Raw genomic sequence first — 13,602 nt, forward strand, 5'->3', positions numbered from 1 at the left:
ATAGACGGCAGCCCACCGGGCTCCGCCATCCCTGGGATTCTCCAGGCAAGAATACTGGAGTGGGTTGCCATTTCCTTCTCCAGAGCACGAAAGGGAAAAGTGAAAGTGAAGTTGCTCAGTCGTGTCCGACTCCTAGCGACCCCATGGACTGTAGCCCACCAGGCTCCTCCGTCCATGGGATTTTCCAGGCAAGAGTACTGGAGTGGGGTGCCAGGCAGCAGCAGAGACTCTGAATTCTGGTTTTTGCCTGTTCCTGTCCTCTATGCTTTGAATAAATCCTTATTTGTGTTTATAGCTTTGATGACTAAAGAGGTGTAGTGATGCTTTTACTTCCACAAGGTTCTTTGGGGGATATTTCAAGCAAGACATAACAACACATGCAAAGTGGTAGATAGATACATAGATAGATGATAGAGAGATATGACAGCTGAGCAAGAGAGGAAGAGGTGAAAGAGATTGTGTAAATATGTATATTTCAAATAATTTTACTTTATCAACCCTTTAAAAAAAATAATCATTTCCAACCTTTGATGGAGAAACTAAAGGGACCTCGCAGGCGCACATCGGGGTGGATCAAGTGGATAGGGGTTGAAGGTGAAGTCAAGCTCAGCTTTGCTGTGCATTCTTTAAATCTCATTATGTCTCTCAGAGTTTAAAGAATGCTGAGTTAAAACCAACTCAAGACTCTTTGAGGGCTTCCCTTGTGGCTCAGCTAGTAAAGAATCCGCCTGCAAAGCGGGAGACCTGGGTTTGATCCCTGGGTTGGGAAGATCCCCTGGAGAAGGGAAAGTCTATCCACTCCAGTATTCCTGGAGAATTCCATGGACTGTACAGTCCATGGGGTCACAAAGAGCTGGACACGACTGAGCGACTTTCACTTTCTTTTCAAGACTCTTTGAAGAGCTGCAGTATAGTAACAAAAAATATACAAATTTATGATAGGAATATGAGGGAAAATGGAGTTTGTGCTAGACTCACTGGCGATCAAAAGTCATAAAATTCTACATAGAAGTTCATCATTTATGAATATCCTTCCAATGTTATTTTTAAAAAGTAATAGTCCACACAATCATTAATTCAGCTTTTCTACCCCCCACCATCCTCTCAATATCGAGCCAGCCTTCCAACCATCTATCCATCCTTTATTCCAGCCATTTGTTTAACCATCCATTATTCATTAATTATTGTATGCAAGCATGAATTCAACAAGTATTTATTGACCATTAAGCATCTCAGTAGAGATTCAAAGATAAAAAGTCTATGCTCCCTGTTCACAAGCTAGATGCAGAGCCAGATATATAAATAAAGTATGCATAAGTATGTATTTATAAATCTACAATTAGCTGGGGATAAGTATGTCAACAGAGGTATGTCCAGAGTACCATGGAAAGAAAAAGAAAAAGATTCCTGAAAAAGCCTCCCATAATTCTCCAAGCATACTGGAGGAAAGATGTAAGTTGCATCTTGAACAAAAGACTAGGAGGTAAGTTGGAGAACATCTGACAGAGACGAGCTCACATAACAGTCTATAGGCGAGAAAGGACAGCCCTTCCGGGGAACTGCAGTTGCTGCAGCCTGATGAGATGGTGAGTATCCAGCAAGGAGAGGCGGGCTCTTCATATTTCCCATCAGAATGATTCGTGGCATCATTCATTGAAAGTATCTATGGAGACTTTAGCCACAGAAGTGCAGGTATGAGTCAGAGCTGGAGCACTTCCAGGAACAAGAATTTGTTTCTTCTAGGCTGTATGGTGGAGAAAGGCTAAAAGTGGCTGCTGATTAAAAAACTGGATTCAGAACTAAAAACTACAGGCAGGTCCAGGAGGCGCAAGAGAGTATGGGGTGGTGTGCCTAACTCAGGTCATGATTGAGTCTCAGGGTGTGCCTATGGTTGGTTCAGGGATGGGAATTGAAATGTTTTAGGGCCCAGGAGAAGACTCTTGAGAGTCCCTTGGCCTGCAAGGGGATCAAAGCAATTAATCCTAAAGGAAAACAGTCCTGAATATTCATTGGAAGGACTGATGCTGAAGCTGAAGCTCCAGTGCTTTGACCACCTGATGTGAAGAACTGACTCATTGGAAAAGACCCTGATGCTGGGAAAGATTTGATGGCAGGGGGAGAAGAGGGCGGCAGAGAATGAGATGGTTAGCTAGCCTCACCGACTCAATGGACATGAGTTTGAGCAAACTCCAGGAGATAGTGAAGGACAAAGAAGCCTGGAGAGCTGCAGCCTGTGGGGTCACAAAGAGCTGGACACGACTCAGTGATTGAACAGCAACAAGTTCCCAGGAGATAAAGTGGGAGAGGAAGCAGGTCAGGGGAGACATCTATTGCACAAACAGATACCAGTGGGTGACAAACAAGTTCCTAGAAACTCACCTTTGAGAATCCGAGTAACTACCATGGGCAGGGACTGCTCAAGACCCAAGAGCTTATTCCTAGGGCTGTGCTATTCTCTCTCTTACAGGCAAAGCTCTCCACCTCACTTAGACTTGGTTTTGCCTTTATAAGTCTCTACAGAAGCATGAAAACAAGAAACCCACAACACATAAATAAATGAGAAGAAAGACAAAGCGCCTAAGTTGCAACAAGAAAAGTTACTAGGAGGCTGTGTTTACCTCTGTTGCCAAGAGCTCGGGAGCATTTTTTTAGCTTCAAAGACAATGGACCTTTTTAAAAGATGCTTGGTAAGCTGGCTGCTAATACAATTCATGAACTCTCGTTAATTTTCACACTAATCATGGTTCTAGGACTTCAGTAATTATCTAAGCAATGTTTCACCACCCCAAAACTAGTTCAAACATAAAGGGCCCTCATGAGTACTTCCTGTTACTAAAAGCAAGTGCCTAGAACACCCAAGAAAGGGTTCTTTCCTCTTCTTTTGGGTTGAGCAAGTTTGAACAGTGGGAAAGTATTGCATGATAAAAATTACAATCACACTTAGAATTTGTTATATTAAGGCAGTAGACTATGAATAGCCATAAGATCACTGTCACTCCTTTCATTGAAAGCTGGTCATCTCTCCTTCTCTCCCCTTGATTCTAGGCTAGTTCTCTGGTGCTCGGACCGATGGAATGTGGTAGAAAGAACTCTATTGGTTCTCAGACCCAGGGAGATGGGCAGCTTTCACTTATTGTCTCTTGAAATCCTTTCCACAGAAGTCGTGAGCTTCTGTATAAAAGCTCAGCTTCTTTGGGACTGACGAACTGGAGAAGCCAGAAGTAGATGTTTCCATCAACCGTCCTAGCTGGAGTCAGCTTCCAGGTCCCTTCACCAAGGCACTAGACATGAAAACAAAGACATCATAGCCTGAAAGGAAGAATTAAAGGAACTGGCAATATTTAACCTATTAGACCTGGGACGACACACGCTAGATCTCTTCAAATTTATAGAGGTTGCTGACAACACACTCTACAACTCTACACATTTTTCGGATAGAAAAGATGGAGTTCCAGCGCTGAGCATTTCCTTCAAGCAGGAAGAGCGTCGATCGCTCTCCTTTCTGAGACTGCTGGACTAAGTGCTCTGCTTATATGATACTGCATTGCAGGTGACCTTGACTTTCAAGCTATGGTTTTCTAGGCCCTTCCTCACCCTCATCTCCATCAGCATTTGGTTGGAAGCCATTAGGGATAACTTGAAGTTGAGAGAGAAGACACGAAGATGAGAATGGCATTGCTCTTTCTCAAAAACTTGGGAAATAAGACGATTCCATGGAGAACCTCAAAGAGATGTCGGTTCCCTATCACTCCCGAACCCATCTTTCCCATGAAGCACCAGGGACAGTTAATAGCCTGATCATGAAACTACATGCCATTTTTTCCCCTTGAACATTCAAAAACACCTTGATTTGCACACAGATCTATACTGATTTATCTCTAACTGCGTGGCATGAAGTAACTCATTTTTCTGTTAGCTGTGTGCTTAGTTGCTCAGTCGTGTCCTACCGTTTACAGCCAGGCTCCTCTGCCCATGGAATTTTCCAGGCAAGAATACCGGAGAGGGTTGCCATTTCCTATTCCAGCTATTCCTAAACCCCAAATTTGTGGCCACTGTTACAGGTTTAATTCCAACAATGGCTTAAAACCTGGAGTATCTGGTCCAAGATGAGCTGGAAATTATCCATGAACAAAGGAATGTCACTCTCTTGCCATAGTTGATGGAAGTGGCTCTGGACCATTCTTGCCTTCTAGAAATGTGTCCTGAGAACTCACCAGTGGTCATAACGAGTAGCCTTCCTCCTGCCCAGACTCTTGTTTACAAAGGCCTTTGTGTCATAGCTGGGTGCCGGGGTTTTGTGCAGAATCTTGCATCAAAGCACCATCCAAAACCCACCCATATCCAGGTGACTCCTCAGGGTACCTAACAGGACACTCTGGGAGGTCCTGGCTGTGTTCACCAGCCCCACACAAGACCACTTCCTCAGAAAGCAGAGGATGTCTCTGTAACTTTGTGTATACCTTTCCCCAGAAAAGATTCCTAAGCTTATCAGAGCATGCCCTTATATTACAAACCATGGCATTAATATGGATTTTGAATATTTTCCTACCATAGTGACATATTTAGTCTCTTACTTTTAATGATTTTTTATCATTTGCTAATCCTTTACATTTTGTGGAGGGGCTTCCCTGATGACTCAATGGGTAAAGAATCCACCTCTAATGCAGGAGACACAGGAGACGCAGTTTCAATCCCTAGGCTGGAAAGATTCCCCTGGAGAAGGAAATGGGGCAACCCACTCCAGTATTCTTGCCTGAAAAATCCCATGGACCGAGGAACCTGACAGGCTACAGCTCAAAGGGTTGCAAAGAGTCTGACACGACTGACGCTTTACTTTTAATGTACTCCTGCTTTTAATGATATTTTATCATTAGCCTCTCCTTTACTGTTTCCTGGGGCTAGTTTGCCCCAGTGTCAATGGCTTACATTGCCCTATTTCAAATCTGAACATCTGTATCTTCCAGGTTTTTTTTTTTAAGTCTTTATTGACTTTGTTACAATATTGCTTCTGTTTTATGTTTCAGCTTTTTGGCCACAAGGCACCCCAACCAGGGATCGAACTCACACCCCCTGCATCGGAAGGTGAAATCTTACCACTGGACCACCAGGGCAGTCCCCTCCCCCAGGGATGGTTCAGTGACAGCTTCACGCTCCCACCAACTGATTCAGTGCCCAAACAAGGCCTGTCCAGGCTGAAGTGCCCTCAGTATGTGACTACTGCTGCCAAACTTGATTTTCTGTGCACTGCTTTTACTAGGGACACAAGGCTGAGCTCATGAGTATAATTCTTTTTCTTGGCTATAACCGTGAATTCACAAAATATGACTCTAATAAAGAAATCTGCTTTTACGGAGATCATTAAAAGAAATGCTAGATATCTACAATAATATCCCAATTAGCTTTATCGAGTATACAATGCTAAAAACCCATATAGATCAACAAAATGTTGTTACTGATATAAAATTGAAAAACAGGTATAATGCGAGAATAGTGCTTTCTATGATGAAAAACAATAGGCTTCCAGGATCTCCTGACTAGCAATGTTAAGCAGAAAATGAAGACCATTATCTGGGAAATTTAAGCTTAAAAAAAAAAAGCCCAAGCTCACTTAAATAACCTAAATATTGAAAGCATAATATAAAAGTGTTCTACTTCAACCTTTTCTCTCCGTTAATCCTGGTTATCCCCCAAGAAATCTAATTTAAGGAGAGCCATAGGACTTCTGTATTCTCAGTAGTGCTTAATATTTTGTTCTATTAGTGCTGACTACACATAAAGTGATAATACATAATGAAGCCCTGGTTATATATTGCTTTTTGAAAATTAAAACATCAGATAATTAGGTATGCAAAAGGTTACCTTTGCTGTTATTATTCTTCCCATTAGTATTACTATTAATAAAAAATGCCATTAAAATCTCATGGCACCCCTGGCCCTGTGCTGAACCGAAATGCAGCAGACTCCTGCCGAAACAGTGAGATAAGAGCCTGGCCCTGGGCACCACTGGCGGGAGTGTAAATGGGTACAGAGCCTTGGAAAGCTTTTGGCAGCGTCTGCTGAATCTGAATGCATGCCGTGACCCAGTAATCCCACTCGTAGGTATATATCCAACAGAAAAAGGGTGCATATATTCACCAAAATATGAATGCTCAAAAATGTCCATAGCATTCAAATAACCAAATAACTTCAGCAAGCCAGGCAAGGCTTAGCTGGGCACTCCGGCTCAGGACTGGCTGCAGTCAAAGTCAGCCAGGGCTAAGGTCTTATCCGAAGGCTCAGCCCAGAGGCTCTGGTTTCAAGCTCGTGTGGGCGCCCCTCACAGACGCTGGCCTGTGGACCTCAGTTCCTCCCTGGCCGTTGGCCTCTCCCAGCCCTTGTTACGTTGGGCAATCTGCAGGGAAGCTCACACCTGGACGTCTGGCTTCCACCGTGACGAGACCACAAGAGAGCAAGACCGAGTCCAGCTCTTCTTGGAACCGAACCTCTGAAGAGACATCCATCATTTCTGTCACATCTGTAGAAAGCAATTCACTGGGTCCAGCCGAAGGTCAAGGGGAGGGAATCCCACAGAACGTGACTATCAGGAGGTAAGGATCACTGGGGCCATCTTATGCTATAATATAATTCATGATTAAAAAAAAAAAAAAACAACCTAGTCTTAGAACCGCCAAGTGGAGTCACAGGGTCTGGAATACACAAGGCTTTCTGGTTTCATGCTGTCTTTTTCTCTTTGGCCTAAGAAGCTGTCCATGAATACTTCTTACATTCTAATTCAGTTTTTTAGGAGGTTTTTTTCCTGCTTAACAGAAGACTTCAAGCTTCCAGATTTACTTCTTGACAGACCACTATCTGATCAGACCCAAACGAGCTGCCAGGGAAGTCCCTCAAATGAGCACCTTTAACCTGCTCGCTCATCTCCTTCTCTAGCTGCAAAGGCAAGATCTGGATGCCAGAGACAGGGGAGTTGCTATTTTCACTTTAATCTCACATTACAGACACAGCTTAGAAAATAACCTGGAAAACCAGTATCCTTCACAGTTAATATTCGGGCCCCCTCACTTGGGTCACTGTACCCAGAAGGCGACAGATACAGCAGAGACCGTGCGGCAGACCGTATGCTAACACGCGGGAAAGAGCAACCTCTAAGCTAAAGTAGACTCTCTCTCCATCTCTGTTGTGCCTTGGCGTGGCTCCCCTGACAATTTCTACCAAATGTTGAAAGACGCTGTAGTATCTGGCTGACCCATCACGACGATTTCCTTTGCCAAAAATGACTAACAGTTTCAAATGATTAAAATAGATCCTATCTAGGCAACCGTCTACTTTTCATCTTATAAAAGGAGCTCTGTGACTCCACTGCATACATCGCTGTGTACCTGGTTCAGAATAATCTGTCAATAAGCATTGCTGGATGAATGAATGATGACAATGGCCAGCCAGTGGAGGAAGGAGGAAGAGCTACCCTCCCTGGTACTCAGGCTTCAGGCTCCCCTCTCATCTCTGTTACTCCTATTCATTTTTCCTGCCACTAAAATCCTAAAGTGCTTTGTCTCCAGGCAGTCCGTTTCCTTCTCATCATTTCACCTTCTAGAGTTGACCCAAGCATTAAAGCCAAAATAATATCAAAGGGAGCAGGGGTTAGAACTCAGCCATTGAACACAGCGTGTTTGAACATAGCCCATTGTCTGTCTGCTCCTCCCTGGGAATGAAGCATCTGAAGCATTCAAACCTGAATTGTCCTAACCAAGTTTCCCTAGAAACCACCTCCCATTTTCCCGTACACAAGCACATTCAAGACTATGATCAGAGAGTCAGAAATAGCCCCATTCCCTCTTCCTCTTACTGCCAAAGTGACTTTAAACAACTCTGTGGAAAGTATCAGTCACCCTACAGCGCCTTCCACTGTTGGAGTTCAGAATGAGGCTGGGCTTAGGGAATTCAGAGATGATGGTTACAGAAGGGAGAAAAGATGAGCTTTTGCTTTCTGTCTCAAAATGAGGCCCCATGGGCTGAACATGTTCAGTCACTCAGTCGTGTCCAACTTCTTGTGACCCCATGGACTGTAGCCCACCAGGCTCCTCTGTCCATGGGATTCTCCAGGCAAGAATACTGGAGTGGATTGTTGTTCCCTTCTCCAGGGGATCTTCCCAACCCAGGGATCAAACCCAGGTCTCCTGCACGGCAGGCAGAGTCTTTACCGTTTCAGCCACTAGGGAGGCCCTGTGATTTCTAAAGTTAGTTCCAAATCTAAGCATCTATGTTACAAGGTTTGAGTTTGATGGAGCGCCTCACATTTCCCCAGAAACCGCTCTGAAGCGCTCACTGGGTCATTGTCCTTCCTGTGACTGAAATGGTTATCACGCATTGTGCGCAGCAGTGTGTCCATAGAGACAAATGTTGTTACTTCATTCTTAGCTCCTAACTGGAGCCTCATCGGGACACCCTTCCAGCCAATGCTTTTTATCAGATAAAGACAATAAGCTCTTGGACTGCCTGCCGGTAATGAAAGAGGGTAAAAGTGCCAAAAAAGAGAGAGGCTTACCGGTTTATTAGCTGGTATCTCAGGCTTTTTCCGCAGCACCCGAGGCCCAACTTTTAATGGGAATTGCCTTCCAATGAACATCGATGGGATATTATAAAAGCAGGTAAATAAAGGTCTGGAAGCAAAGATAAGTTTAGGACTCAGCAACGAGTAATAATCCAGGCTCCAAAAATGACACTTATATTAGAAGGTTGGAAGAGGCCAAATTTTCAAGAAACAGTGCATATATAGAGAGAGACATAAATTCATTGGAAAGCTCGTTGACTCTCCTAGGCAACCACCATCCCGAAGACAGATAAGCTGTGAGATGGCTGGGAGTGGGAAGACAGATCTGGGAGGAGATGCTGTCGGGAGCAGGACAGCTGGACTGTGTGTGACGAGCTGGAGGCTCATCCGGCACCAGTTAACTGGGAGAGGAACCCCTCCTTTGACATGGGACGTGCTGGGGTCCCTGGGATAGGAAGGGTAGGCCAGAGTGGAAGACCAAAGGAGTGAACACGACTGTGAAGGACCTGGGTCTGACAAGGGAAGGATCCACTTACCCCCTGCTTCCCTGCGCCCCATCCACCCCACAATGCTCCTCCTCCCAGGGGCCCAGTCTCCACCCTGGGACCAGTTAACCCGTTTGCTGGTTCTTCCTCCTTAGCCCTTAGAGGCCATGTTTCTCTTACTTCACCCACCAGGGGGCGGTAAAGAGTCTCCCATGCTGCGGAGCTGGGCTGGGCTCTCGGTCTGAAGTGGTTCAGTCCCCACCGTCTATCACCCCATTGAAGGTGGCAGAAAACCGGGATGGTCTGTTCTGCAAAGAACAAGGCATTCGGGCTGATGACACAATTCCCACTTTCTGCGTCGCTCGTCTTAACAGGACACAGGAGACACAGCAGCTCCAGAACAAAAAAGAGTGATGTTCAAACTCCATTCTTGTGTCTCTTTGCCTCCCCTGAAGTATTTTTCTGGGAAGGAAAAACCCTGTCATTCCGGTTACGTAGAGTTCCGATTTAGAATGAAATACAGGTGTTGATTACTTCCAAATTCTTAGGGCTTTACATGTATGAGAACTACTACGCCCTCAGAGAAATATGAATAAAAAGAAGTGATGCTACGAAAAAAGAAAATGTCTTAGATCTGAAAAAGATCAGTGCTGACACCATATCTCCTGATAGTAAAGTTATAGCTTCGGCACCAAGTCATCAGAAAGGATGGGAGGGCTGCCTGTACTGAGAACTGACCCACCACAGCTCCGCGGCCTCTGCAGACCCCATCCCAGGCTCATGTAGCTCTGTCCCTTCTCCCCTCCTGCCCCCAGCCCTCGGAAGCCCTCAGCATCCTCGCCTCCCCTGGTCATCCCCTCTCCACTCTGGCTCATTTACATGTGTGCATGACAAACATTAAGCTCCAAACTCTAGGAAAGGGTGATGAAAGCAGATGGAAGGACTCACAGCAGCTGATCCTTAAGTGGATCCAGTTAAACTATGGGCATTGTAAGCACCAAAGCATCTCAGCTTCAAAGGTCACCAATAGGGTCCTAGGTTTAGGGATTAAGATAAAGATTAAGATAAAGACAATAGCCCTTCTCTCTGGAGATGTAGTCCCTGTTGAGTGTGTGCTAAGTCACTTCAGTCTGTCTGACTCTTTACAACCTCTTTGCATGAACTGTAGCCCACCAGGCTCCTCTGTCTATGGGATTCTCCAGGCAATAACACTGGAGTGGGTTGCCATGGCCTCTCCTCCTCCAGGGGATCTTCGGGATCCAGAGATTGAACCCACATCTCCATGTCTCTTGCATTGGCAGGTGGGTTCTTTACCACTCGTGCCAGCTGGGAAGCCTGCAGTCCCTAATAGGACCTCATTTCATTGACTTTTATATAATTTCCCTCTGATTCTATTACATTTAATTCTGTCTCATATATGGAGAGAAAGCAAAAGACATAAAAAAGATGAGTGAAAAGCTATTTCAAAGTTCAGTGGCAAAGATACGCTTCTTTTTTTTTTTTATTAACTCCTGGTGGTCTGTTCAAGTTTTCCGTTGCTTCATGATTCATTCTTGATAGATTGTATGTTAATAGGGGTGTTATTTGTTGGCATATAATTGCTCAGAGTAACCTCTTTATGATGCAGGAAGACCAATGACCTCTCATTAAATGCAATGAGAGTGCATGGCTTGACTGGAGATTTCATTGCTTCAGCCTCTGGCCCTTAAGTTTATACACATCAGTTAAGAAATTATCAGAGGAAGGAAATAACTAAAAACAACAAAAAAATTTGAAGCAAGTCTACCTTGTTTCTTGGCAAGAAGTCATGCAAGAATGAGAAGGATAAGCAGAAAAAGAAAATATGAAGAATCGTGGCCTCCCCTTTACTTCTCTTTGTAGCGGAGCAGCACACAGGCGCCCAAATGGCAGCGCTTTTCTCTTTACACGTGAGGGGCGGGGGGTGGAGGGACGATTCGGTGATGGGCGGGACTCCCCTGGCCTCCTCTGGACCCGTGAATTCAGAAGGAGAGAAAAGTTTCCTAAAATTAACCAAAGGGAGTCAGGAAGGTGACTTATAAAGGAGGAGAAATGTTCCCAGAAGGGTGTAGAAGGATGAAAGGAAGTCCTATGACTCAGTTCCATTAAGAAGCTGACCCTAGAAGAGCTGGGCTTTGTGAGCAGCACTGATCCATTAGCTACAAGGAAAGGGAGAGAAAACTGCTGGAAGGTAATTAAGCTCAACATTATGCCCGTGAAAGGCCCTTCGTGTTTGGGTGGCGTCTTGAAGCTGGGGAAATTAAAGTACCGTGGATACCCGGTAGGTCCAACACTGTGATCTTACACAAAAAACGGACAAGAGAAACGCGGGCAGACGTCTCTAGGGGAGAAGCCATTCATTTATCGTAGGTACCTTTCCCGCACCGGAGAAATGTCTTTAGGGCTGTGAGACCATCACGTGGTTTGTGTCCCCGGTGTGGTGACTTCTCATCAAAAGAGCTCCTACGAAGAGAGTCCCGATCACCTTGCTGCTTTCATTACCCGCGGAGGACACGTCCGTCACAGCTGGTGCTGGAAGCAGGGCACCCACCCTGAGGGCAGCTCAGAAATCTATCAGAAGTGGATTGCAGGGATTGGCCAGGAATATAAAGTACGTGGCATGAAGGGTGTTACATCCTGGCATGTGGCCGTGGAGGAGAAGCAGACACTGCTGTCACTGTTTCACACGGCACAGTCAGGACGTGGAGGGGAAAAGCTGAAACTGGAAGATTCTAGTTTTCTGGATTCCATCCAACGGCAGGACACTAGTAGTCACTTTGAATAGCCCCCCGAGGGCGGAACCTTAAAGAGTTGGTGCTCCCCACGCCAGCTCCTCACTCCCAGGGGCGCGATCATTTCATACTATGAACTTCACACATGTTGGGGATTGTTTTCACCAGGACTAAAATCCTTTGACTCACAAAATGGCTCCAAGTGTCGGCATTAGACTCTCCAAATATCCCCAGTACTTCAAATCCAGAAGCGGTGATATTAACTGTGAAGATTCAGTGCTCGTCGCAATCTCTGCAACACTCTAGGTTTGCGTCTTCAGAAGAAACCATTATTTCACGACAAATGAAAATGTGGAGGCTCCTTGCCTCAGTGTGTCGGCTTCCCCTCGGTTTCCTTTCAAAGTGTCCCCTGGGGTGCTTGAGGGTGAGGAGTGACCTATGTCCCCTAATCCGGCGGGAGCTGCTGTTTCCATCTTGGCATGACTCTTAAGTCTCTATGCAGCCCCCCTTGCCTCTCTCTTGCCAGAACAGAGTGCTAAGGCATTAAGCCTTGCTGTTACTCTGATTTGACTCCTATTCTCTCCCCTTATAGACTCTGTAGGTTGACTTTTCATGTGTTTGCTAAAAGCAAATGCAACCATCTTAATTATCTAAACATGAAATTTATTATCCCTGGTGGCTCAAATGGTAAAGAATCTGCCTGCAATGCAGGAGGCCTAGGTTCAATCCCTGGGTCAGCAAAATCCCCTGGAGGAGGGCATGGCAACCCACTCCAGTGTTCTTGCCTGGAGAATCCCATGAATAGAGGAGCCCGGCAGGCTACAGTCCATGGGGTCGCAAAGAGCTGGACACTATTGAGCGACTAACACACACACAGCAAACAGGTATACTAATCTACGTTTACTTCTCTCAAAAACTCTACTAATTTATTCGGTTGGGCCTATTTCATAGTGTCTGCAAACTTGGAAAGCTGTCACTGAGAATGACCCCTGACCATTTATCCATCCATGAGATATTATTGTACAGTCTTGCTTTCATACTGTCCTCAAAATCTCCAAAATCCGGTGTGTATTTGGCACTTCGAGCACATCTCAGTTCCAAGCAGCCACGTATCAACTGCTACACAGCCACATGTCCAGCTACCAAACTGGACAGCAGAGGTCTAAAGCGATGGTCCTCAACCAGGGCTTCACATGAGAGTCATCCAGGTGGCTTTTCTTGTTTTTTAGCTTGATGATGATTTATTTATTTAATTATTTATTTATTGTAGAAATGTGGATGGACCTCGAGTCTGTCATACCGAGTGAAGTAAGTCAGAAAGGGAAAAACAAATATTGTATATTAATGCATAAATGTGGAATCTAGAAAAAAAAAATGGTACAGATGAACCTATTTGCAGGGCAGGAATAGAGACACGACAGAGGGGACAAAGGTATGGACACCGAGGAGGGAAGGTGAGGGTGAGGCGGACCGGGAAGAGTAGGACTGACGTACATACACTGCGATGTGTAAAGTAGATAACAAGTGGGCACCTTCTGTAAAGCAGGAGCGAGTGAGTGAAAGCCGCTCAGTCGTGTCCAGCTCTTTGTGACCCCATGGACTATACAGTCCATGGGATTCTCCAGGCCGGAATACTGGAGTGGGTAGCCTTTCCCTTCTCCAGGGGGTCTTCTCAACTCAGGGATCGAACCCAGGTCTCCTGCATTGCAGGCGGATTCTTTACCGGCTGAGCCACAAGGGAAGCCCAAGAATACTGGAGTAGCTAACCTATGCCTTCTCCAAGGGATCGTCCCATCCCGGGAATCAAACCAGAGTCTCT

At 45.4% G+C, this 13,602-nt stretch overlaps 1 protein-coding gene across 1 annotated transcript in view; it reads left to right on the forward strand.

The window, feature by feature from the left end:
• Window positions 1-5,368, forward strand: part of F13A1 (coagulation factor XIII A chain) — a 147,508-nt gene extending 142,140 nt beyond the window's left edge. The window contains exon 14 of the mRNA XM_081523708.1: window positions 5,025-5,368. Coding sequence (XP_081379834.1) covers window positions 5,025-5,196 — 172 coding nt within the window. The 3' untranslated portion in view covers window positions 5,197-5,368. The remainder of the gene's footprint in view (window positions 1-5,024) is intronic.
• Window positions 5,369-13,602: the final 8,234 nt, after the last annotated feature.

Source organism: Giraffa tippelskirchi, chromosome 8, assembly GCF_054371585.1.
Source record: "Giraffa tippelskirchi isolate mGirTip1 chromosome 8, T2T-mGirTip1v1.2.pri, whole genome shotgun sequence".
NCBI lineage: Eukaryota > Metazoa > Chordata > Mammalia > Artiodactyla > Giraffidae > Giraffa > Giraffa tippelskirchi.